The following is a 27913-nucleotide window of genomic DNA, read 5'->3' on the forward strand; positions in this document are numbered from 1 at the left end:
GAAAGTAGGCATGCAGGTGCAGCAGGCAGTGAAGAAAGCGAATGGTATGTTAGCTTTCACAGCAAAAGGATTTGAGTATAGGAGCAGGGAGGTTCTACTGCAGTTGTACAGGGTCTTGGTGAGACCACACCTGGAGTATTACGTACAGTTTTGGTCTCCAAATCTGAGGAAGGACATTATTGCCATAGAGGGAGTGCAGAGAAGGTTCACCAGACTGATTCCTGGGATGTCAGGACTGTCTTATGAAGAAAGACTGGATAGACTTGGTTTATACTCTCTAGAATTTAGGAGATTGAGAGGGGATCTTATAGAAACTTATAAAATTCTTAAGGGGTTGGACAGGCTAGATGCAGGAAGATTGCTCCCGATGTTGGGGAAGTCCAGGACAAGGGGTCACAGCTTAAGGATAAGGGGGAAATCCTTTAAAACCGAGATGATAAGAACTTTTTTCACACAGAGAGTGGTGAATCTCTGGAACTCTCTGCCACAGAGGGTAGTCGAGGCCAGTTCATTGGCTATATTTAAGAGGGAGTTAGATTGAATGGCGGTGCAGGCTCGAAGGGCCGAATGGCCTACTCCTGCACCTAATTTCTATGTTTCTATGTTTCTATGTTTCTATGATGATTCCAGTCTTTTACTGATCACTACCACATCTGACAGTTTGCCACTCATTGATATAATAGCAAGATCACTCAAATTCTGTACCAAAAGAGAGAAGACTTAGTTTATTTTAGTTTAGAGATACAGCACGGAAACAGGCCTTTGGCCCACTGAGTGGACCAGGACCAGTGATCCCCACACACTAACACTATCCTACACACACTAGGGACAATTTACATTTATACCAAGCTAATTAGCCTACAAGCCTGTATGCTTTTGAAGTTCATAAACATTTCCTTCAGCCATCAGGAAAAAGGCAGAACAGACACTGGCATTTGTCTGATCTGCAACGTCCCCATAGCAAACACATTCCTAGACTGCCCTCATAGCCTAACCTTCCACCAGGAACACTTGAGCATTAGTCTCTGTGCACAAAGATAATGCCTCCTGCTGGCAGTATTCTCACTAATATTCAAGGTCTCTCTGACCTCTGGAAACACTCTCTAAATCACCCTCCCATAATTGCATCATCCATTTATCTTGCAGCAATGCTCCCCAGTGCCCAGATGAGGGTGCTGACCTGAAACATCGCCTGCCCATTCCCTCCACAGATGCTGCCCGACCCACTAAGTTACACCTGTACTTTGTGCTTTGCTTCTAGTGCCTGCAGTTCCTTGTGTCTTCAGCCAGCAGAGTGCGGTATGCCACTTTACCTGGTAGCTTCAGAAATCACATCCATGACAGATGCTAGAACGTACAGTAGAAGGGACAGACAGACTGTTGGCAAGGCAGCCATTGCTGGTGCCACCCGGTGTTCGGTGATTTATTTACACATTCATTTACAATGAAAATGAAATTTTGATAATTATATTCACAAATCAACAGATTTTCGAGGGATGAATTAAACCCGACAAAGCAAATCGTGTAAAATGCAAAGTGACATTTTGCTGATTTTCTTTTAAACAACACCGTAGTTGAGAACCTTCGTTTATTGCACATAGTGATACCACAAAACATTTGCAGAGCCGATTCCTGGAATATGCTGCAAACTGCTTTGCCACGTAGGATGGAGCATATCAACATGGGAACATCAAGAGTAATCAGAATGTTTTGGCTTTAAGATAAATTTGTCTTTACTGGAATTGAGATAATTGATAGAAAGTAACAAAGCAATAAAGGCAAAGATTTGGGTTCTTTTATTTTTTGTTCACAAGCTGGTTCATAATGATCTTGTGTAGCGGCACCTAGTGGTGGCTTGGGGCAATACAAACCCTCGTTATTGGTTGGTGCCGTCACGTGATCAGCAGTTAGTCAAGCTCCACCTGTGTAGAAGGAGCTTCGAGTTAATTGGCTGGCCCAGAACGTGGTTGAGTTATACACTTTGTTTGCCGTTTCAAATAAAGAAATCCATTTTACTCAACTGACGTGTCTGGCCAAAGTGGACCCCGCTGGTCCAAGCGTGAATTCGGACCTCGATAATGGTTGCCGCAGCTACGCTAACCCCGACACCCAGCCAGCCCAGCAAAACGCCGTGGGCCTGAAACTGCCCGTTTTCTGGGTGGTGCAGCCTCAAGTGTGGTTCGCCCACATTGAGGCCCAATTCGAACTCTGAAATATCGTCGCCACTCGATATTTCTACATGGTTGGGGAGCTCAGCAGCCGCCCACCGGAGAACGTGGTAAGCGCCAGTGGTGTTACTACCACCAATGCTGGGGTGCCGAGGCTCACCGATGCCGCGCCTCCTGCTCGTTTGCAGGAAATGCCTCGTCAGTAGAGGCTATCACGATCGGCCAGAATCACTGCATTTACATTCAGGGTCGCGGCTCCGGGCTTCGCTTCCTCGTCGACTTAGTTGTGCTGGACTTTTCTAAAGTATTTGATGTCATCCCACACCAGAGACTGCTTTGGAAGCTTGACTTCTATGGTATTCGTTCCAACACGAAACGATGGATTTCCAGTTTCCTGACAAAACGTCTTCATTGTGTGTGTGTGAACGGAAAGAGCTCCAATTGGCATCCAGTGTTGAGTGGTACACCTCAGGACACAGTACTTGGCCCACATCTATTTTTGCTTTATATAAATGACATCCATGAAAAAGTCGCAAGTATGACCAGACTATTCGCTGATAATTGTTTGCTGTACCGTCCAATTAAGTCAGCTGATGATGAAGATGCTCTCCAAAAGGATCTCGATACTATGGTTGAGTGGTCACAACAATGGGGCATGCAGTTCAACCCTTCCAAATGTGAAACCATGTGTGTCACCAGAAAGAGGAATCCAGGCGAAACCTTACAATATACTTGGTGCCACCCTTGAAGAATCCAAACAAACCAAGTATCTTGGCATCAAATTGCAGAATGATTTGCGTTGGAATGTTCAGACTCATCATGCAACGGTGAAAGCAACAGGTGTCCTAAACTTTCTGAGACGCAACTTTCATCATTGTTCAACTTCTGTCAAGGAGAAGCTATACTTCACCCTCGTTAGACCTCACTTGGACTACGCAGTTGCAGCATGGGACCCATACACAAATAAAAACATTTCTTCCATCGAACGTGTCCAAAGACAGGCAGCTCGATTTGTTACTAACACCTATGAGAGAGAAGCGAGTGTCACCAAACTTCTGAATTCTCTGGGGTGGAACCCTCTCCAAGACAGACGTGAAGCTCACCGTTTGACCTGTTTTTACAAAATGTTAAATGGTCAGCTCGACATAGATTACAAGACCTACACCAAACCCAAACCAATTAGGAGCAGACGAGGGCATTCGATGCAATTTGTGATCCCAGCTACAAAGACAGATGTGTACAGCAATTCGTTCTTCCCCCGCACACACAATTAAAGCATGGAATAATCTTCACCCTACTATAGTTACTCAACCAGATGCAACTAAATTTAAAGTAGCTCTTTCTTCCCAATAACCCTTTCTGGCTTAAGCCCTCCCTTCACCACCTCCAGTTTAAATTCCATTTGGAATATTTTGGAGGACCAAGAAACCAAGAAACCAAGACTCCGGGGCCGTTGTGAGCATCCTTCCCCCGATTGGAGTGGACACCCGTGCTGGTAAGCGAGGCCCCATCCTGACCACCGCCAACTGTAGCCCCATTCGCACATATGGCACGCGGACTCTTTCCCTCGTTTTCGACTCCCACCCGTATTCGTGGACTTTCACCGTTGCAGATGTTTCCAGCTGTTGCTGGGGACGATTTCCTTCGGGCCTTTTGTTACTGATGGACGTGCGGGGCTGGTGCCTTGTCCCTCTGGAGTCCCCCAGGCCTGCGGCCCCGTGGCCCACAGACCCTCCCAGCCCGCAGCTGGGCGCGGTGGCTGATGGGGACGGCCTGTATACCTCCCTGCTCACCGAGCTCCCGGAGCTCCTGACCCCCCCCCCCCCGTTTTCGAGCAACCGCTCTTAAGCACGTGGTGGTGCACCACATCCCTACCGTGGCCCCCCCACTGTATGCACGGGCGCACAGGCCCCCGCCCGACAAGCTGCGGATCGCGAAGGAGGAATTCCGCCAGATGGAGGACATGGGAATTGTGCGGCGACTGACAGCCCGTGGGAATCCCCATTGCACATGGTCCCTAAATCATCTGGGGGGTGGAGACTGGGTGGGGATTATCAGCGATTGAACGTCGGCACGACCACGGACCGCGGACCGTGGACCGACACCCACCGGGAACACTGCACACACCTACGGGCGCTGTTCTAGTGGCTCCAAGATCACGGGCTTGTCATCAGCCCCGCCAAGTGCCAGTTTGGCCTGCGCTCCACTTCCTTCCTGGGGCACCACGTCACCACGCATGGGCACGGCCCCACTGCCCGCTAAGGTGGAGGCCATTCGACAATTCCCTCGGCCACTCACCGTCATGGGGCTGCAGGCGATCGTGGGCATGGTGAACTTTTATCATCGCTTTGTGCCGGCGGCTGCCCGGATCATGCGGCCTTTGTTTCAGTGCCTCGCTGGTAAGCCACGGGACCTCGTGTGGACTGACGAGGCCACCATGTTGGTGAACCCGCGGGCTGCTGCCCCAACCGCCCTCACCATGGACGCTTCTGATAACGCTGTCGGAGGGATGCTCGAGCAGCTCATCGACAGCTGTCACGTGATCGCGGTGTGTTTTTGCAGGTTTTTGGAGTTAGTCAAGCTCCACCTGTGTAGAAGGAGCTTCGAGTTATTTGGCTGACCCAGAACGTGGTTGAGTTATACACTTTGTTTGCTGTGTCAAGTAAAGTATTTTACTTTATCTACATCTATCGATCTATATCTATATCTATATCTACAGATCTATATCGGTGAGACCAAGCGGAGGTTGGGCGATCGTTTCGCCGAACACCTCCGCTCGGTCCGCAATAACCAAGCTGACCTCCCGGTGGCTCAGCACTTCAACTCCCCCTCCCACTCCGTCTCCGAACTCTCTGTCCTGGGTCTCCTCCATGGCCACAGCGAGCAGCACCGGAAATTGGAGGAACAGCACCTCATATTCCGCTTGGGGAGTCTGCATACTGGGGGCATGAACATCAAATGCTCCCAATTTTGTTAGTCCTTGCTATCTCCTCCCCTTCCTCAGTCCCCCTGCTGTCTCCTCCCATCCCCCAGCCTTCGGGCTCCTCCTCCTTTTTCCTTTCTTGTCCCCGCCCCCCCCCACCCCCGATCAGTCTGAAGAAGGGTTTCGGCCCGAAACATTGCCGATTTCCTTCGCTCCATAGATGCTGCTGCACCCGCTGAGTTTCTCCAGCTTTTTTGTGTACCTTCGATTTTCCAGCATCTGCAGTTCCTTCTTAAACACAAAGTATTTTACTCAACTGGCTTGTCTCGCCAAACCTGTTGTTCGCTTTTCTGCACTAACTAAAGGGTGGAATGCTACTGAGAGACAAGTTCTAGTTATTCAGATGCTAGAAACCAGTTTAGCTAATGGATGGGCAAGGGTTTAACTTCCTTAGTTCCTGGTACAACAAATATCTTATTTTTTAAAGGGCAAGCTGCCATTGATTATGTGCAGCAAGCATTTATCCATTGGTATTTAAAGTCTTATCTATTGTTAATGGTTTACGATCTGCACTGTTGGTGATCCTTAATTTCACTATTTCATCTCCACTCACATTATCAAATCTCCCACAAACATAGCTCTATAGAAGGGTCTCGACCCGAAATGTCACCCATTCCTTCTCTCCAGAGATGCTGCCTGTCCTGCTGAGTTACTCCAGCATTCTACCTTTGATTTTAACCAGCATCTGCAGTTCTTTCCTACACATAGCACAAAGCATTCTACATTACTTCAACCACTCACATAATTGCAACCATTTTGCACAGAGCAAAGTTATAACTAATGAAGTGCAGAGTGAGAGTGTACTTGATTGAAACGTATAAGATTCTGAAGATTCTTGATAAGATGGATGTGGAGCAGATGCTTCATCTTGTGGGCGAATCTGGAGCTGAGTATTGCTGTTTAAAAATAATCGGTCACCCTTTTAATATAAACAATGCCATTTTTTTTCTCTCAAAGGGTTCTATGTTATTGAAATTCTCATTCTTAAAGTGTGATTTGTTTTGTACATACTTGAGGCATAGGTGAATTGATTTTCAAAAGGCAAGATGGTGGGATGTCACTTTGTGAAGATAAAAACACAGGTTCATTGGTACAATCAGGTCGCCTTGATCTCATTAAATGGTGGTGCTGGCCACCCTCCAGTTTCTAATTGATATACGTGTATGAACATATGAAATCTTAACCAGTGATAAAATGGTTTGTGGTACTCTTGCTTCCACAGACAAAGCCAGAACTCTCTGCTTCAACTAGTGACAAGAAATGTGGGAAGTATAAAATGGAATTATGGATAAATGGTAGTTTGGTGTTCTGCATGGACTCGAGGTGGGTTGAATAGTCTGTTTCCATGTTGAGCGGCTCTATAAACAAAGACCTTTTAGACATGTGAATTAACAGGACAGGCAGATGGGATCATTGTACTTATATATTTCAAATGTATGTAGCACTTGTTGTATTATGTTATTCTAGATTGCAAGATGGGTGGCATTTGACTAGGGGACAAAAACATTGGTAGCTGAATCTAAATAAGACAACTATATAGACTGGGAGAACAACATTGCATCCATTACTTTCTAGTTTAGTGGTTATCTCAATCTGTCAAAATTAAACTTTATGGCCATGATCCCGTCTTTTCAATAGATTAAAGAAGATTTAATTGATGTATTGAGATCACCAACATAAAAAAATCAGTCTGTGAATCTTTTTAAAAGTCTCTGATTTGTCATTTTTATTTCCACACAAAATAAAGGGAAATCTATTCTTGTGTATAACAGCCACCAGATGGGGCTGGTGCAATACAGATATGTTGCCTCCTGCCAGTGACTACATTACACGTCAATGCAAAGTACTGCAGAAGGTACACAAAATTGCTGGGGAAACTCAGCGGGTGCAGCAGCATCTATGGAGCGAAGGAAATAGGCGACGTTTCGGGCCGAAACCCTTCTTCAAAGTACTGCAGATGCTGGTTTACAAAAATAGACACACATTCAACAGGTTAGAAAGCAACTCTCGAGAACATGAATAGGTGATGTTTCAGGTCAGGACCCTTCTTCAGACTGATTGTAGTGGGGGGAAAGGGGGAGAGGAAACTGGGTGGTGCGGGACAAAGTGTGGCAAGTATATATTACATAGACTTGCCCCTTTAGGATATTGCTAGTGTAGTGTACATGGTGATCGCTGGTCGGCGAGGTCTCGGTGGGTCGAAGGGCCTGTTTCTACTCTGTATCTCTAAACTAAACACATTACAATGAGGTTATACAAATTAATAGATATGGTAAAACTCTGAAAATCTGCTCACCAACTACTTGTGCATTCTAATGGTTTGGCACCTGGCTCACCAGTGATGCTTCTTGCACTCTCTTGCAACTCACAGAGGCTCCTGTACTCCTCTTGTTTTGGCTATCGGTTACCAACAAATCCACCCCCTCACAAGCCATATTTCCTTTCAATCGCAGAACATGTAACACCAGACATCAGATCATAGTTTTTTACACAGGGTACAATGAGATTCCCTGTTCAGATAGGAAGGAGCACGAGTCCATGAACAGGATAAGGGGGAAATATTTTAGGACCGAGACGAGGAAAACATTTTTCACACAGGGAGTGGTGAATCTGTGGAATTCTCTGCCACAGAAGGTAGTTGAGGTCAGTTCATTGGCTATATTTAAGAGGGAGTTAGATGTGGCCCTTGTGGCTAAAGGGATCAGGGGTTATGGAGAGAAGGCAGGTACAGGATACTGAGTTGGATGATCAGCCATGATCATATTGAATGGCGGTGCAGGCTCGAAGGGCCGAATGACCTACTCCTGCACCCATTTTCTATGTTTCTAACATCTGTGAAATTAGGGTGTTTGACATAAGCCTCCCTGTGCAGGATTCCAAAATATGTCCTAAACCTCCAGCTCATTCAGTGAGCGGCACGGTGGCATAGCGGTAGAGTTGCTGCCTTACATCGCTTGCAGTGCCAGAGACCTGGGTTCGATCCTGACTATGACTGCTGTCTGCACGGAGTTTGTATGTTCTCCCCGTGACCGCGCAGGTTTTCCCCGAGTTCTTCGGTTTCCTCCCACACTCCAAAGAGGTACAGGTTTGTAGATTAATGGGCTTGGGTTTGTATACTTGGTATTTGTAAAGTGTCCCTAGTGTATGTTGGACAGTGTTAAGGTGCGGGGATCGCAGGTCAGTGCGGACTCGGTGGGCCGAAGGGCCTGTTTCTGCACTGTATTTCTAAACTAAACTTATGCCTACATTTCCTCTCTCACTTCCATCCAGGGACTCAAACAGCCTTTCCAGGTGACACAGGGGTTCTTATGCACCTCTTCCAACTTTGTCTACTGCATTTGTACGTAGCCTTCTTTACATTGACGAGACCAAGAGTATACTAGGGGTAGTTCCACCAAGCATTTGCACTCTGTCCGCTCAGACCTGCTGGAGCTCCTGGATCACAACCCTTTTAACTCCCCTTCCTATACTGTCCTGGGCCGCCTCCATTGCCAGTGAGGTCATACACAAACTGGAGGTTCAGCTCCTCATATTCCACTTGGGGTAGCATATAACCAAGTGGTATGAACATTCAATTATCTAATTTCAAGTAATAACACCCCCTCCCCCATCCTTACCCTTGCCCATGCATGTCTCCCACCATCTCTCAAGCCGCTAGGCACTCTGCTCTTTGCCTCCTTTGTTTGATCATCTCCCATCCCACATTTCCCCAACCCTTTCCCCTCCCCATCGCATTCCACCCATATTTGTCTTTCCATTTCACTTCCCGTCTACTCTCCTTATCCCCGACACTATCTTCTTTTCACCACTAGCCTTTCATTTACTCTACTCATCTGCCAGTGAATCACCCACCCAACCTGAAACAGAGATTGTCATTTCTCTCCACAGATGCTGCCTGACCCGCTGAATTTTTCCAGCACATTCATCTCTTGTTCCGAGTAAGTTCACTTGGTTCACTGGAAAATGTATTAAAATAGAACATAACACAAACAACCCCCACATTATGGGGGGGGGGGGGGGGGGGAAAGGGTTGATGACTGCCTAGAAATTCCACATTGCACTTTTCCACAATGTTAAATGTGCACATTTGCACATGATTCTATGGTGAGGATACTATAGGGGCTGTCCCACTGCGGCGACCTAATCCGCGAGCTCAGACGAGTTTGACCTCGACTCATACTCACAGCATGGTTGACACGAGGTCCTAGGAGGTCTTTGTAACTCTCCTTTATGCTCAAGAGTAGTCCCCGCGTACTCGAGGCCTCAGCTAGGTCGCGGCGTATTTACCAACATGTTGAAAAATGCCCGCGAGTAAAAAAAGGTCGTCATGGAAAAAATAAATACTTTTTTTACTCGTAGGTTTAGTCGAAGTAGGTCGTAGTAGGTCGGCATGTTAGTCGAAGGTAGTCGTAGATAGTCTATAACATAGGGAGGTCGAAGGAGGTCTTCAACATGACATTTTTTTTCAAACTCTCCTAAACTCGCCAATTAGGTCGCCACAGTGGGACAGCCCCTTGAAGATGGAAGATGTGAATCAATGCTGTGGTAACCAGGTTAAATTATATGGAGGTGTCTTACATTTTCTCTCAGCCCTGTCAGGAAGCTAGCCCCAACATGCAGTGTTTTGTGTTTCACAATGTCAGGCCAAGGTATGGTGGCAATCTGCCACTAGATCAGCATTGTATGTTAATCAGGATACGAACTATTAACTTAGTTTACATATTCTTTAAAACATAACCTCAACTGATTTCTACAGAAACCGAGCATATCTATCAAGACCTCTTGTGGACAAAGAGGAGCAGGTGCAGTTGTTTCAGAAGACTAAGGCCGGACAATCCCAGAGAGCTACTGACTGAGCCTCATTGGTCTTGTGTATAATCCTCTTTGACCAAATCGCTGACTTCTAGACAGGAAAGACCAACGTTGCAACTTTAGTCGATGTCTTCACCCTAGCAACATAAGCCTTCTGAGTCAATACAGAGCTGTAGACTTTAGGTCATATTGTACACATTGCACAACTGGAAATACCAGTTTCCATATCAGTTAAATACAGAAATAGTTTTACTTGGAAAGAAAACCTTGTATATTCTGAATTCAAAGGCAATATTGAAAGGCAGAAAAACAAAAGCTCGCAATCAAAGACCATTAGTGTTTATTTTATTACATCAAAAATATATATTTTAAATAGCACAAACACATTAGAATACAATGTTAAGGAGAAACGCAGAAGATCATCCTCAATTATGTGTTATATCTGCAATGTAATACTGTATGCATTGAATGCATGAGGTAACATTCACATTGAACTTCACTTGAAATGCAATTTGATTGAGGATAATGAGAATTTCAGAAGTGATGAGAATGTGATTACTTTCTGTATGTGACACAAAACAAGAGGTTGAATTTCTACCGCTCAGACTGGAAGTATAGATCTTTCCCCAAAGTAATTTTACATCATCAAAATTTGTTTAATTTCTGATAAATTCAACAGCAACATTTCAATGCAGCATCTTTAACATTTCTAATTTTGTAGACCCAACTGAAAAATACACATGCTCGTCCTTTTTCCCCCCTTACTTAAATCCTGCCCTGCTCAGTTCTCATCCCATTGAGGAACCAGTTGGCTACATGGACAGTTCACATCTTCCCCCACCCATCAAATGCCCATTCCTTGGAAACTTTGGAGCAAGTTGAGTAACACAAAAGCAGAAAGGCTCCTCCAAAATCCACTTGTAGATACGTACAAGTCAGATGTCATTCAACTGGGGAGGAAGAAATACTGCAGATGGGTAGGAAGGAATAATCTTTTAAAATACAAACCCACTAAACCAAGCAATTTAAAAAATAAAAAAGTCAAATTTCACAGCTAAGCGTTTGCAAGTTGGAATTTCGCATCCCCTGAGGAATTTATTAACATTTTATTTTAACTATTATCAAAAGCTTGCAGTCATCTTTACCGTCCCCAGATATGTTCCCATTTTGCACAACTATCACATTAATTTATTTCATCCAGGTGCTGGTGTAGGCTCATACACATAATTGTGCTTCCAGTCCTAAAGAAATCTGTGTGGCAAAAAAAAGGTCTCCTTAAACCCTAGTGAAACAAAGTCAGTCTTCTCCCTATCTCTTCTACATACTTTCCCTAACATCACCACAATAAAGGTTTAAGGAGAAACATCCTTTGAACTCGTAAATTGAATCTTGGGAGGTGTGCAATTTTTGTTGTTTACTGCTTGTCTGCTTCATATGCCATCGAAGGACCAGAACATGTAAGCTTCCAGGATAACACACTTGCTGAAGGCATCTTGGTAAGGCTAAAGGTTTAACAAGATGTGTAGGAAGAAACTGCAGATGTTGATTTACACTGAAGATGGACATAAAATGCTGGAGTAGCTCAGTGGGACAGGCAGCATCTCTGGGGAAAAAAGGAATAGGTGATGTTTCAGATTTAGACCCGTCTTCAGTCTGAAGAAGGGTTTCGAGCTGAAACGTCACCTATTCCTTTCCCCCAGAAATGCTGCCTGACCCGTTGAGTTACTCCAGCATTTTGTGTCTAATTAAAGGTTGAACAAATTGACTTCCACAGTGGAGGAACTCATTTGTAACCCACATCAGCTAATACATGATTTAGGAATATAACTGAAAGGTTTTGTTTCTGACATTTTAACTCGTTTTTTAATTGCGCTTTTTGGATATCCATGAGTTAATCTGTAACTGCACAAAAACATTCCCGTCCAGCACCAAAATGTCTAGTCTAGTCATTAGCAGTTTCTCATTGTAGAACAGTCACAGGTAGAGTTGCAACAGTCTCATATTTACACAGGAAATCTTCTAGTTGAAAGAAGTTGCATTGCAACTTGATGGTAATGATATGGTTGGCAATTTTTGCATACAATTAAGAGAGGTCATGGGGGCAGACTAGGAATACCCAGAATAGCCACTATTCCTTAAAAGGAGTGACTCTTGATGTACTCAAGTTTACACTGATTGCAAGCCTGCCTTGGTTTCTTCTCCTTAAGAACTAACCAGACTAAAACCCTAATAGCATACTGGAAAATCACTGTGCAATCAATAAGTTTGCAGAGTTCACATATCAGTCTTGATATTCCACAATGTTCACATTGTTTGTTGAGTTGACATTCTATACATTTAATAATTCTGAAAAACGTAACATTTTGAAACCTACATGTACACTAACAAAGTTTTAAATGTTCAGTTGCAGCAAGATTTCATTCAATATTGATACAATATTAACATTTTTTTGGAATTACTGCACTATATTAAGCATTTAAACAGTTTTGCAGATTAGTTTGTTAAAATATTAGATTTTTGGATGAAGTATTTGCTTAGAGCACAAGCAGTTTCCACAGATACCACTGAGGAAAGTAAACTTCCGCATCAACAGTCTAAAGTTGTTCCCAAATGAACGGCATATAAAAAGAGCTACAAAAGATAAAATTCAAAAATATTTCAAATAGTACAATTTAGTGCAGCATATCTAAGATGCGTTTAATTCTACAAAAAGCACAGCCCTGAGCCGTTAATTTTAACGGTGGAGAGAGGCAGAAAAGGCAACTGCAACAACCTCTTAACAGACAAGCAGACTACACTAAACCAGAATTTGTAGTTTTCATCATGCTGATAGCATGTGCCATTTAGAGGCTTGTATACAGTGTCAAGTCAGTTAGACAGCTTTAAAAAAAAAAGCTAGATTTGAGATTAAATTAAAATAGAATGGCACCAAAAATAGTCACTTAGTGCAAGTTTTAGTTATCCAACTGTTAGGATTTCATTCTATACTTTCTAAATCTTTACAAGTAGTTGTGCTGTACAGAACAAATGCTGTTACTGAAATGCAGATTTCAGTTCTTTGAATGCCGCTCTTCGCTGCTTTTTGTCTTCTTCCAAACGCTTGCGTTGCTGTTGCTCGGCTTTGATTTCAGCTTCAAATTTGCTGCCACTGGTCAGTGCCTGAACCTAGAAACAAATTCAAGTCAACTTTAAAACAGTAAGATTTTGTTACCTGCTGAAAGAAACTACCCTGTATAATACAGTAAGTTTTGTAAATTATTCCTCAATTTAAGCAGTTGCCTCAAATGAACAGACAACTCAGCAGGTCAGGGAACATGTCTGGAGAAGATGGACAGGTGAAGTTTCAGGTCGGGACCTTTGGTCTGAAGAAGGGTTCTGACCTTTCAGAAACGTCATCTATCCATGTCTGCTGCTTAACATTACAAACAGAAGACTAAAGTTTGTGCCGAAGGATGAGCGGTATGGAGATGTCGAGCCCAAGGGCTCTGAAGCATAGGATGAACCAAGAGGAGATAGCTCTACTCAACATTCAGAGCCTTACCACACAGTGAAGCAGAGGGGAAAAAAACAATGCCTCCTTTGGAATCATTGTTCCCAAGTCAATCAAGCAACTCTTTTCACACTCCAATCCTTATCAACAGCAGAGTACACCAATAATCACACAGACATTTAATAAACCTCTGCATTGCAGGTCCAACTACTCTGATGAATCATTAATAAATGTATCCATGATCGAACGACTGAAATGGTCTCTGATAACCATATTTAATGGTTGGTACACAAAAAAGCTGGAGAAACTCAGCGGGTGCAGCAGCATCTATGGAGTGAAGGAAATAGGCAACGTTTCGGGCCGAAACCCCCCATCAGTCTGAAGAAGGGTTTTGGCCCGAAACGTTGCCTATTTCTTTCGCTCCATAGATGCTGCTGCACCCGCTGAGTTTCTCCAGCATTTTTGTGTACTTTCGATTTTCCAGCATCTGCAAATAGGTGGGCGGCGCGACTCTCGTCAGCAACGGCCTCTGCAGTCCGTCTGTCTTTATATTATTTATGTCTCGTTTCTATGTAGTTTTTATTTATTTTTTTTGTCGGGGTATGTGTGTGGGGGGGGGGGGAAACTTTAAAATCTTTCCCCTGCACGGGAGACCCGACCTTTTCTTTGTCTGGTCTCTGTTGTCGTTGGGGCTGGGCAACGTGGAGCGGCCTCCAGCAGGAACGACCTGGGGCTCCAGTTGCGGAGCTGCGGACTACTCACCGTCATGGAGCTGGCCGAGTCCGGAGCGGGTGGAGCTGTGGTGGAGCGCTGCTGTGACCCGACCCCCGGAGATTCGGAGGCTACAACCGCGGGTCTGGCGGACGGCAACACCGGGAGCCCGCGGGTCCCTGGAGGGAGACCGCTTTTCAGGGCTTCCGCAGCGGCGACTTCTCCCGCCCGAGTTGCGGGGTTGAAGAGCACCTGGATCGGGGCCTTACATCACCGCCCCGCGCGGCTTGGAATGGCCGCGGGACTTTGCGAGCGCCCGCCGGGGGCTCCAACAACAAGACCCGGTGTGCTGCCTTGCATCACCCAGCGTGGCTTTAATGGCCGCGGGACAATTGCCATCGCCAGCCGGGGGCTTTGACTTTGACTCTGACATCGGGGGGGGGGGGGGGGGGGGGGGGGGGGGGGGGGAGTGCAGGGGAGAGATAAGTTTTTACCTTCCATCACAGCGATGTGATGGATGTATGTGTAAATTGTGTTGTGTCTCGGGTCTTTTTCGTTTTGTAATGTATGGCTGCAGAAACGACATTTCGTTTGGACCTCAAGGGGTCCAAATGACAAATAAATTGTATTGTATTGTATTGCAGTTCCTTCTTAAACATATTTAATGGTTTGCAGCTTACCATGGCATGTTTCGTGGGGACATAAAATTTCTGTATTTTGAGTGGCGATTCCTACATGGAAGAGATAACTGGAGTTGCCCCCAACCAAGTCTCATTCATGAGAATGTTCCCAAATCATCCTCCAAATCTCAACTCTCTCCCCCTCTCTCCTGCAGTCTCCATGCCAGCCAGTATGTGGCTGCTTTAAAGGCTGACTCCCTTCTCAATGTGCCGTCTGTGGATCAAAATTCCTTGGTCCATTTTCTTTCTGGCTGTAAACCATCCCATTCCTATCGCAAGTCTCTTTTACGACCAACACTTTATTTGCCGAGGACACATTTCAGCATCAGAGTAAAAACTCAAGGCTGTGGCACATGAAAAGAGTTTAGAAACACAAAACGGCAGATGCTGGTTAATACACAAAGGATCAATACCCTTCTTCAGACTGATTGTAGGGAGAGCGTCGGGGAAGAAGAAAGATGAAAAAGGGGGAGAGTCAGGACCGGAATACCAGATAATCAATCGACACAGGCGAGGGGCAGGGGTTGGAGATAAGGCCAATGGGATGTGTGAGCCAAGTTTGAAGAATTACAGATTGTAAAGCCGGGAGGGTGGAAATTGACGGGGGGGGGGGGGGGGGGGTGAGTGGAGGGGAGAAATGGGTGGGAGTCCAGGTGGGCACAGCGGAGGAAGGTGTGGGGGGGGGGAGATGGATGCCACACTATCCCATTGGCTCACACCTGCTTCCTCATCTCTGGCCAATGTCCAACAATCTGCCCATCAAATAACTCCCTCACCTGTGTTCACCTATTACCTGCTATGTTTGTCCTGCCTCGCCTCTCTTCTAGCTTTCCTTCCCGCCTCCCTTGCAATCAGTCTGAATAAGGGTCATGGCCCGAAACATCACCTCTATCCATGTTCTCCAGGGATGCTGCCTGTCCCACTGAGTTATTCTTTGTTTAGAAATTGGCACGTTTTACCAAAGTGCTTTTCCATCCTGTAAATAATTGGCCCGAGTTAGACATTACCTTTGCTTCAAAGAAGTGCTTGGCACCTTGAACACCCTCAGTGGAGACATCAATCTCTGAGAGCCTGGCTAAAGCCATCAACCCACTGTCTTCTTCCAGTTCACCTGCCGCTGCTTTATGGAAAATCAGAAGGAACTGGAAAGAAGCACACGTATTGAAATAGATCAGTGAACAGCAATCATCTGTGCACAAAACTAGACTTGGACTTGACAAGATAGTATTGATACCCGTAGGTATACACCCAAAAGAGAGAGAATTAAATACTATGGTAATGGAGGTTGAAATTGAAGGAGTCAAACTTCGACTAGATTTGAATTCTAATCCAGTGGAATGGTCCATCATTCGTGAAAACATCTTCAAACATTCTATTGTTTAACTCAAAGATCAGGAATGTTAAAGTTCTCTAGGTTAATTTATTTAAGATAGTCAAATGCTGCCTCGACCTGGTACAACTGCCCCAGTATTGGCCACCAACGGCAGCCAGGAGCAATTAATGTTATGTAATGTAATGTAATGGAACAATAGACTATAGTGTGCCCCAGATTTTCTTGATTATCGTTGCTTTTTGCACAATTTCCATTCATTTCTCCTAAGTACCGTCTACATCTCTTATTCCCCTTTCCCCGACTCTGTCTGAAGAAGGGTCTCGACAGAAAACATCACCTATTCCTTTTGTCAGAGATGCTGCCTGACTCGCTGAGTAACTCCAGCCTTTTGTGTTTGTCTTCGAAGCAAATCCATCCTGCCTTGAAGAAGGTGAGACCCATTAAGATGAGCTTTCCCTCTTTCCAGCCTTCCCTTAGGAATTGTCCTTCATGGCAGGAGCTCAACACAAGGTGCAGAACTCCTGAATGAGGGTGTGGGAGCAAAGTGCCATTTACTCCAAAGCAAAACATTGGTTGGGATTAGGAATTTGGTGGCTGCAAGGAGGAACAAGATTTTACACAGCACAATGGCTTGGTTGCAACTTCTTCGGTAAGCCTACTAATTAGTTGGTGTTTTGCTTTGAAGAATACATTTACACCAGAAGATCAGGTTTAAAGAGCAACCATATGAAGTGAAGTTAAATGTGGCAATTGCATCAAAGGCTTCTGGATTCAGGAATTCTAAATGCTCAGTATCTGGAGTCCCATAGGAGTTTGGGGAACCGCTATAAACAACATGAAATTATGAAAACTTTATTGAAGAACAAGGTACGAATTTAGTAAAGATTAATAATAATTATTATAATAATAATAATAAATTTTATTTATGGGCGCCTTTCAAGAGTCTCAAGGACACCGTACAAAAATTTAGCAAGTAGAGGAAAAACATGTAAGCGGAATGAAATAAATAGTAGAGACATGACTAGTACACAAATTAAAGACAGAATTCAATTCAAAACACAATACGAGGCAATTCAAGCACAGATGAAAAGGGAGGGGGACGTGGGGCTAAGGATAGGCAGAGGTGAAGAGATGGGTCTTGAGGCGGGACTGGAAGATGGTGAGGGACACGGAATTGCGGATCAGTTGGGGGAGGGAGTTCCAGAGCCTGGGAGCTGCCCTGGAGAAGGCTCTGTCCCCAAAACTGCGGAGGTTGGACTTGTGGATGGAGAGGAGACCGGCTGATGTGGATCTGAGGGACTGTGAGGGTTGGTAGGGGGAGAGGAGGTCAGTGAGATATGGGGGGGCCAGATGGTGGAGGGCTTTGTAGGTGAGGACCAGGATTTTGTAGGTGATCCGGTGGGAGATGGGAAGCCAGTGAAGTTGTTTGAGGACTGGAGTGATGTGATGCCAGGATTTGGTGTGGGTGATGAGTCGGGCGGCTGCGTTCTGGACCAGTTGGAGTCGGTTGATGTAGGTGGAGCTGATGCCAAGGAGAAGTGAGTTGCAGTAGTCCAGTCGGGAGGTTGTAACATAGGCCCTTTCAAGGTGATTTCCAAGTAACCAGTAATGCCAGGGGTGGTGGGGCCAGATGTTTGGAAATTATTATTATGGACACTTTAAACATTCCTTTAAGTTCTAAGTATATTTAACATTTATAATATGGTAAACCACTTTACTGAAAGGGAACTTGCAAAGCTCCACAGAAACAGGTTTAACCTACTGATTCTCAACATTTTGTACAAATGGCACTAAATGTTAAAGACATTGATATTATTTCCCCCCCATTTGATCACACACCTCAGGAGCGTTTGGTGCCTCATTGGGTTCACTAAGTAAAACATCAAATTTGTTCACCAATCAAACTGGTCAAATTACCTTGCACAGCAACTCCTCCTCCTTGCGCCTGGTGTAACCTTGGCAACAATGGGTTGGATTGTGTTAACTCACGACTGGCAATGGTGTAGAGAGCTATGTGCTTAGAAACATAGACAATAGGTGCAGGAGGAGGCCAATCATTCATTGTGATCATGGTTGATCGTCCCCTATCAATAACCCGTGCCTGCCTTCTCCCCATATCCCTTGACTCCACTAGCCCCTAGAGCTCTATCTAACTCTCTCTTAAATCCACCCAGTGACTTGGCCTCCACTGCCCTCTGTGGCAGGGAATTCCATAAATTCACAACTCTCTGGGTGAAAACGTTTTTCTCACCTAAGTCTTAAATGACCTCCCCTAAGCCTTAAATGACTGTGGCCCCTGGTTCTGGACTCGCCCAACATTGGGAACATTATTCCTGCATCTAGCTTGTCCAGTCCTTTTATAATTTTATATGTTTCTATAAGTTGCCCCCTCATTCTTCTAAACTCCAATGAATGCAAGCCTAGTCTTTTCAATCTTTCCTCATATGACAGTCCCGCCATCCCAGGGATCAATCTCGTGAACCTACGCTGCACTGCCTCAATCACAAGGATGTCCTTCCTCAAATTAGGAGACCAAAACTGTACACAATACTCCAGATGTGGTCTCACCAGAGCCCTATACAACTGCAGAAAAACCTCTTTACTCCTATACTGAAATCCTCTGTTATGAAGGCCAACATTCCATTAGCTTTCTTCACTGCCTGCTGTACCTGTAAGCCAACTTTCAATGACCGGTGTACAAGGACGCCCAGGTCTCGCTGCACCTCCCCCTTACCTAACCTAACCCCATTGAGATAATAATCTGCCCCCTTGTTTTTGCCGCCAAAGTGGATAACCTCACATTTATCTATATTATACTGCATCTGAGACAATTATTAAAGAAACACTAACGGGGCACTTGGATAAACATGACTTCATCGGACAGAACCAGCATGGTTTTGTGAAGGGGAAGTCCTGTTTAACGAATCTGCTCGAATTCTTTGAGGAAGTAACAACCCGGGTGGATAAAGGGGAACCGGTGGATGTGGTATACTTGGACTTCCAAAAGGCTTTTGACAAGGTGCCACATAAGAGACTATTGCTAAAAATAAAAAATTATGGAATTGGGGGTAATATATTAGCATGGGTAGAGGATTGGCTAACAAATAGGAAGCAGAGAGTGGGGATAAATGGTTCATACTCGGGATGGCAACCGGTAACTAGCGGGGTACCGCAAGGGTCGGTGCTGGGACCCCAGTTGTTCACAATTTATATAAATGATTTGGAGGAGGGAACCAAGTGTAATATATCAAAATTTGCGGACGATACAAAAATGGGAGGAAAAGTAGGGGATGAGGAGGATATGAAGAGTCTGCAAAAGGATATAGATAAGCTAGGTGAGTGGGCAACAACTTGGCAGATGAAGTTTAATACTAATAAATGTGAAGTCATTCACTTTGGGAAAAAAAATGATAGGGCAAGTTATTTTCTAAATGAGGAGGAGCTGCGTTGTAATGCAACGCAAAGGGATCTAGGGGTATTAGTACATGAATCACTAAAAGTTAGTATGCAGGTGCAGCAAGCAATCAGGAAGGCCAATGGAGTTTTGGCCTTTATTGCTAGGGGGATTGAGTATAAAAACACGGAGGTCTTGCTGCAGCTGTACACAGTATTAGTGAGACCACATTTGGAATACTGTGTACAGTTCTGGGGTCCATACTTAAGAAAGGATGTACTAGCCCTGGAGGCAGTGCAGCGAAGGTTTACAAGATTAATTCCTGCAATGAGGGGATTGACATATGAGGAAAGGTTAAGTAGGCTGGAACTCTACTCTTTGGAGTTTAGAAGAATGAGAGGCGATCTCATTGAAACATATAAGATCGTGAGGGGCCTTGATCGGGTGGATGCACCGAGGATGTTCCCAATGATCGGGGAAACTAGAACTAGGGGACATAGTTGCAGAATAAGGGGGGGCTCTTTTAAAACTGAGACTGAGGAAGAACTTCTTCACCCAGAGGGTGGTTAATTTATGGAATTCACTGCCCCAGGGAGCAGTGGAAGCAGAAACTTTAAATATATTTAAGACTAAAATAGATGGTTTTTTAGCTGCCAAGGGGATAAGGGGCTACGGGGAGAGGGCAGGGATATGGACCTAGGTATGGTTAGTATAGTAAGACCTGAGTGATCTCCTGGACAAGTGTCGATCGCCTAGATTGGGGTCGGAGAGGAATTTCCCGGATTTTTATCCCGAATTGGACCTGGGTTTTTATCCGGTTTTTTGCCTCCCCCAGGAGATCACGAGGTTTTTGGGGTGGAGAGGGGTGATAGCGGTATAAAGGGGAGGGTAGTGTCTTGTGTTCTGTGTCTTGTGTCTACTGTTTGTGGGTAAGTGTGTCTGTTTAGTGTTCAGCCATGAGTGAATGGCGGTGCGGGCTCGACGGACCTGGTGGTCTACTCTCGCACCTACTTTCTATGTTTCTATGTTTCTATCTGCCATGCATCTGCCCACTCACTCAACCTGTCCAGGTCACCCTGCAACCTCCTAACATCATCTTCACAGTTCACACTGCCACCCAGCTTTGTGTCATCCGCAAACTTGCTAGTGTTGCTCCTAATTCCCTCTTCCAAATCATTAATATATATGGTAAACAGTTGCGGCCCCAACATCGAGCCTTACGGCACTCCACTCGCCACTGCCTGCCATTCTGAAAAGGACCCGTTCACTCCTACTCTTTGCTTCCGGTCTGCCAACCAATTTCCATGTCAACACCCTAACCCCAATACCATGTGCTCTAATTTTAGTCACCAGTCTCTCTTGCGGGACCTTATTAAAGGCTTTCTGAAAGTCTAGATACACTACATCCACTGGCACCCCTTCATCCATTTTACTTGTCACATCCTCAAAAATTCCAGAAGATTAGTCAAGCATGATTTCCCTTTCATAAATCCACGTTGACTTGGACTAATCCTTTTACTGCTATCCAAATGCCCCATTATTACCTCTTTAATAATTGACTCCAGCATCTTTCCCACCACCGGTCAGTCAGGCTAACTGGTCTGAGTTACTCACTGGTCAGTGTGTGGTTGAATGCTGTGCCAACTCATTTGACTGTTGCTCATTTGATTGAAAGGCAAGTGAATTATTTATGCTTTCCTTCATTATCTCCATGTTTTAAAAAAAATTTTCTTGCGGGTTTTAGCTATTAGCTTCTTGCTATTTTTAAAACTTATTTTCCATTTGAAGTTGTCAATACATTTAGAGGCAGTTCCCAGTCAACCCGTCACCCAAAGCAGCCAGCCAAGGTCAATTGCTTCACAACGCAAGAGGCAGCTGCAGGAATAACATGGAGGAATGGGTGGTGTGTGCAGGATGGGTGTGAGCCACATTCAGCATAACATGGCCTATTACACTTCCGCTGTGCAAGAACTTTATGGGCATGCACAGGCAACCTATGATGTTTTATTAATTTAGTACCCAGGAAGGCTGAATAGATATCCCAACATTTAAGAAACAGTTAGACAGGTGCATGGATAGGACAGGCTTGGAAGGATATAGACTGAATGCGGGCAGGTCAGACTAGTGTGGCTGGGACAAGTTGGTCGGTGTGGACAAGTTGGGCCGAAGGGCCTGTTTTCACACTGTATCACTCCATGACCCGTACTAATCAAGAATCTATCTCGACCTTACAAAATATCCCTTGATTTGGCCTCACAGCCTTCTGTGGCAATGAATTCCACAGATTCACCATCCTCTATCTAAAGAAAGTCATTTGGATAGGCACATGGATAGGAAAGGATAGGGATATGGGCGAAATGGAGGCAAGTGGGACTAGTTTGGATGAGGCATCTTATTTGCATGGACAAGTTGTGCCATTTCACTCCATTACTATGACTCTTTGACTATGGTAATTCCCACAATGTGTAGGTCAGTCACTAAAGCTCGAACTCATGTGTTGCAAATGTTATTTCAACAAATGTATTAAGTGATTATCGCTTCTAGAATATCAACTTAAAGATACAAACTGAACGGGTGCCAATTGCGTCACATCCTCTCAAAACCATGGCAAGATTATCTACTTAATTCCAAAAGATAAGTATCTATGAGTATAAGTAAAAGATACTTACAGTTTCTTTTGGAATTAGATGGATAATATTGTCAAGGTTTTGAGGATGTGACGCAACTGGCTCTCGCTTAGTTTGTATCTTTCAGTGGACTTACATGAAGGAGTTTACTACATTTTCAATTCCCACATCTATTATCACTACAGTTTAGTCAAGGCCATATCATTACAAATTGTGATAGATTGTAAACAATTGAATTACTGTACACAAGATAAGGAAAGCAACATTTTTCTTCCACAGAAACACATCAATTTTTTAAATATAACAAAGATCTGTTCCGTTACATAGTTTCCTCAACTTTGTGTTAATCGGTGAGTAGGGATCTCTCATCACAATATACACCATCTACTGCAACCACTGAAAAATATACTTTGTTGTCACCACCTCTGTAATAAATCCATATTTTGATAGGAAGTCAATACAGTGTGAAAAGAAGCTTCCAAAATGTACCACTGCAGAAGGGCAAGACAATCTATAGTAGCCAGGTCAAGAAATTAACTCTTTAGTAAAGCTCATTTGTGTTAATGAGGACACCTCAAGGAGGAAGTATATTTACATTTTTCTCGTTCAATTAACACAAAATCTTGCTTAAACAAGTGGTGACCAACACTATAAATATTCTTTGCCTGCATGGTTGACTAGTTTAATAGTGGTTGTTGCCATAGTTAAGCACACACTCACACTAATTCTCTGCAAAGAAAATAGTGGCTCATTTTCTTTGGTCCTATTGAGAGCTAATGGTGACAGAGAATTATCGCTGCATAGCTTTAAGTCAAGGCCAACCAGCTTTTGTCCCAGAGGTTAATGTACATCTGTTTCAAAAGTAACCACACTCTGTGTAACTTCACATGAAGATACATTTTCTGCTTCTGCTTGTAGGATATTTTCACCCACCATGCAAATTCCATATCTGAGAAGTCACAGGTATCTTGCAATAAACAAAGATTGGTATGAAAGATAAAATAGGACTTAATTGTCTTGAAATTTCATTACTCACATTTTCAATATTGGTTGAAAATAGATTTGAGTCAAATTAAATAATATTTGCAACCATTTCTGGATCAAATCGTATTTGTTTAGGAAATTCAAGTGATGCCTCTGATCAGATGACAGAGGATACCTTTGTAAAGGAATTAAAACCATGGTTTTGCAGAGCTCCAGGCACCACCTTATCCTGCACAGAGTTGGCAGAATACCTTCCCACAGCTCGAGGTTGTGAAAGCTGCAGACAGGCAGGGACCCTGACACCCATCTAGTCTTCCCCCAGAGCTCTTGATCTCCTGTTCACCTACATTCTTCCTGATCTATACATTATCCCATTACTTCTAATTATCACCATCAACAAATACTATTTTGCATGCGCCCCCAATTTCCATCCTTCCAATGGTACAGACTAGCATCTCCAACCACCCCCCCCCAAGTATTGGTTCCCAACCTGATCCCCAACACATGGCCACATGCAGAATAATGATGCCAACTCCCATATTCTTTTTATTAATGTAGAAAACCACACAACATTTGTGATTCGGAAGGAACCAGGAGCCGGTGAGAGCTTTAGGATGGCACAATGGCAAGTCACAGTTGTTACCTTACAGCTCCAGTGGCTCGGGTTCAATCCCAACTTCTGGTGTACCTTCTCCGGTGACTGCATGAGTTTCTATCCACACCCCAGAGATGTGCAGGTTGCTAGGTTAATAGACCACTGCAAATTGTCTTTGGTGTACAGCTTAGCTGTAAGATCTGGAGGGGATGGTTGGTGGTGGGAAGAGAAGTTGAAGTAAATGTAATTAATGTAAATGAGAGCCTGATGGGCCATGGGGCTCGTTTCGGTGCTAGATGGCTATGATTACAAGTACAGCAAAGTCTCAGGTCATGCAAAACTCAATTGCAAACTAATTGTGGATACAAGATGCTTTTTTACAAAAAAGACAAATTGCTGGAGTAACTCAGCAGGTCAGGCAGCATCTTTGGATCAGTGGCGTTTTGGGTCACAACCCTTTTCAGACGTTTTTAACCTGAAGAAGAGTCGTGACCTAAACGTCACCTGTCCATGTTCTCCAGAGATGCTGCCTGAACCACTAAGTGACTGTGCTCCACATTAATGCTGTTCTAGGCACCCTTTGGTGAGTCATTGGAAATTCTAAATAAAAATCACTACTTTTATCAAAACACCCTAAAAATGAAACAATTAATAATACTTTACACAGAGTAATCAGTCTGAAGATGCAGAATTGGCAGAAATACTTCACCCTCATTAACAATCAGTATGGGAGCACCTCAAGGCTACGTGCTCAGACCCCTGCTCTACTCACTCTATACTCATGACTGTGTAGCCGGACATAGTGAGAGCTCTATCGTCAAGTTTGCCGACAACACCACCGTTGTGGGACGAATTACAGATGGCAATGAGTCAGAGTATAGAAGTGAGATTGACCGTTTGACCAAATGGTGCCAGCACAACCTGGCTCTCAATATCAGACAACCAAAGAACTGATTGTGGACTTTGGAAGAGGAAGGATGAGGACCCACAATCCCGTTTATATCAATGGGACGATGGTGGAGAGAGTCAAAAACTTCAAATTCCTAGGCGTGCATATATCCGAAGATCTTTCCTGGACCCAGCACACTGATGCACTTATACGGAAAGCTCATCAGCGCCTCTACTTCCAGAGAAGATTTCGGAGAGTCGGTTTGTCAAAGAGGATTCTCTTGACCTTCTACAGCTGCACAGTAGAGAGCATGCTGACCAGTTGCATCATTGTCTGCTTCAGCAACTTGACCTTCTACAGGTGCACAGTAGAGAGCATGCTGACCGGTTGCATCATTGTCTGGTTCAGCAACTTGACCTTCTACAGGTGCACAGTAGAGAGCATGCTGACCGGTTGCATCATTGTCTGGTTCAGCAACTTGACCTTCTACAGGTGCACAGTAGAGAGCACGCTGACCGGTTGCATCATTGTCTGGTTCAGCAACTTGAACGTCCGGGAGTGGAAAAGACTACAAAACGTTGTGAACACTGCCCAGTCCATCACCGGCTCTGACCTCCCCACCATCAAAGGGGTTTATCAGAGTCACTGCCTCAAACAGGCAACCACTGCCATCAGGAAGAAGGTACAGGAGCCTGAAAACTGTAATGTCCAGGTTCTGGAACAGCTTCCTCCTTACAGCCATCAGGCTATTAAACACAACAACCTGTTGTGAGTAGGTGTATATATACACTGAGCTTTTCTATTCTCTCACTCATACTGTGTTAGCATATTCTGTTGTGCTGCAGCAAGTAAGAATGTCATTGTTCAATCTGGGACATATGACAATAAAACACTGGACTCTCTTGACTTCTGAATATAAAACAAAATGGAAAAAGCCCACAGGACAGTGTGACTTTCAGAATAGCACAAATATTCAATCAATAGACAATAGGTGCAGGAGTAGGCCATTCGGCCCTTCCAGCCAGCACCTCCATTTAATGTGATCATGGCTGATCATCCACAATCAGTACCTCGTTCCTGCCTTCTCCTCATATCCCCTGACTCCGCTATCTTTAAGAGCCCTATCTAGCTCTCTCTTGAAAGCATCCAGAGAACCCGCCTCCACCGCCCTCTGAGGCAGAGAATTCCACAGTCTCACAACTCTCCGTGTGAAAAAGTGTTTCCTCATCTCCGTTCTAAATGGCTTACCCCTTATTCTTAAACTGTGGCCCCTGGTTCTGGACTCCCCCAACATTGGGAACATGTTTCCTGCCTCTAGTGTGTCCAAACCCTTAATAATCTTATATGTTTCAATAAGATACCCTCTCATCCTTCTAAATTCCAGAGCATACATGCCCAGCCGCTCCATTCTCTCAGCTTATGACAGTCCTGCCATTCCGGGAATTAATCTTGTGAACCTACGCTGCACTCCCTCAATAACAAGAAGGTCCTTCTTCAAATTTGGAGACCAAAGCTGCACACAATACTCCAGGTGTTGTCTCACTAGGGCCCTGTACAACTGTAGAAGGACCGTTTGCTCCTATACTCAACTCCTCTTGTTATAAAGGCCAACATCTTATCAAGAAAATATCATAACCACATCGGCAAGTAGCATTATTCAAACAAGTGGGTGAAAGCCATCTGGCCAAAGTTGCAGAAGTTCTATCATTCACGTTCTATTCTGACAAAGAGCTGGTAGTTTTGTGAATTAGTAGCGAGAGATGCCAGCAGCAAACTAGATGTGGTGAAATTGTAGATCGCAACACAGAGGAAGTCTTTATCCCTACAGTTTCATTCAGTAGAAACATCTGACTCGCATAAGTTTTGAATGCAATATGACTTTCCTTTCCGGATTGAAATAAAAGCCTCGATGAAACCACTAATCAGCCTCTAGCGGATTAGAAGTAGTAACTAGTTGAATGAATGGTATCCTCGGCATTCGTTAGGCTGTATACACGAGGATATATCTGAAGAAATTCTGGGACAAGATGTGGTTTGGATGACAGCCACTTGTAGGATTTCTTTGAAAATTAAACTGGAATAGAAGAGGCAATCTAGATGAAGTCAGGAAAACATGCACAGGATGTGCACTTTTCTACAGCTGTAACAATAGATGGATAATGATTCAGGGGCTTTGGTAAAGATCCAGTTTGTGTATGCTACACACATGTATTCATGTGTACTCACAAGACTGTCTTTATTAAAATAAAACTGCTTTTCCTGATTAAGGAAACCCAAGTGGACACAAGTCAAACTCAGTTTGCGGCAGATATAAGGTGGTGCAAAAACATTCATCACAATGAGGTTATTTGTCGATCCTGCTTGAGAACAGATTAGTTTATATTGTAGGTACATTTCTGGAGTGTTGGAATTAGACTAGATATTGGCTACAATTGCTTGCCTTCCACTTCAGTAAATATTCCGAGGCATTTAATAAAAAGTAAACATTGCTACATGAATGAATCTCCAAGAATCTTAACACAAGTACGCTATCCGTGTAGGAAGGAACAGCAGATTCTGGTTTAATACACACCAGAAGATAGACACAAAAAGCTGGAGTAGCTCAGCGGGTCAGACTGCAACTCTGGAGAAAATAGGTGATGTTTTGAGTCGAGACCTTTACTTCAGACTGAGAGTAACGATAAAAGGGAAATGAGAGATAGACGGTGATATAGAGAGTTATAGAACAAACTAGACTAAGTGGGACCCGTTGGGTCCCAGCATCACACAGGAGGGCTGGTCATCCAACGCAATATTCCACCTCTCCACCAATTCTAATATTGGTGGCCAGTTGGGGGGGGGGGTGGGGGGGCTTTCTGGAGCGCTAGTATGGGTGTGGGCTAAAGGGACTGGTTTCCAGAGGGCTAGTATACAAATTGTGCGCCAAATGGATTCTTGGGCTGGCGTCTCAGTCAATCAAGCCTGTTGTGCTGGCAACTCACTCACTCACGGCTGGTGGGCTGGTAGTTGACTCACGGCTAATCCTTGAAATTCTATTTCAAGCAGGGTATAAGGCCACCAAATTCAAGTGCATTTTCTTACCACTTCTAGCAGGGTGCAAGGCCACCAAATTCAAGTGCAGTTTCATACCATTTGAAGTAGGGTGCAAAGCCACTAAAGACAGCGAGTCGTGAACTCTCCCTCCTCCATCTTGCAGAGACTGAGCCACACCCACATTTCCGGGTTTTATAACCCCTCCCCCCCCACC

The 27913-nt window shown here is 44.4% G+C and overlaps 1 protein-coding gene across 1 annotated transcript in view; it reads right to left on the reverse strand.

Annotated features, from left to right (window-relative positions):
- Positions 1-10288: 10288 nt before the first annotated feature.
- The window catches only part of efhd1 (EF-hand domain family member D1), a 77977-nt gene continuing 60352 nt past the window's right edge, over positions 10289-27913 (reverse strand). The window contains exons 3-4 of the mRNA XM_033031048.1: positions 15852-15986; positions 10289-13128 (exon numbers count right to left, since the gene is read on the reverse strand). Coding sequence (XP_032886939.1) covers positions 12997-13128; positions 15852-15986 — 267 coding nt within the window. The 3' untranslated portion in view covers positions 10289-12996. The remainder of the gene's footprint in view (positions 13129-15851; positions 15987-27913) is intronic.

Source organism: Amblyraja radiata, chromosome 13 (assembly GCF_010909765.2).
Source record: "Amblyraja radiata isolate CabotCenter1 chromosome 13, sAmbRad1.1.pri, whole genome shotgun sequence".
NCBI lineage: Eukaryota > Metazoa > Chordata > Chondrichthyes > Rajiformes > Rajidae > Amblyraja > Amblyraja radiata.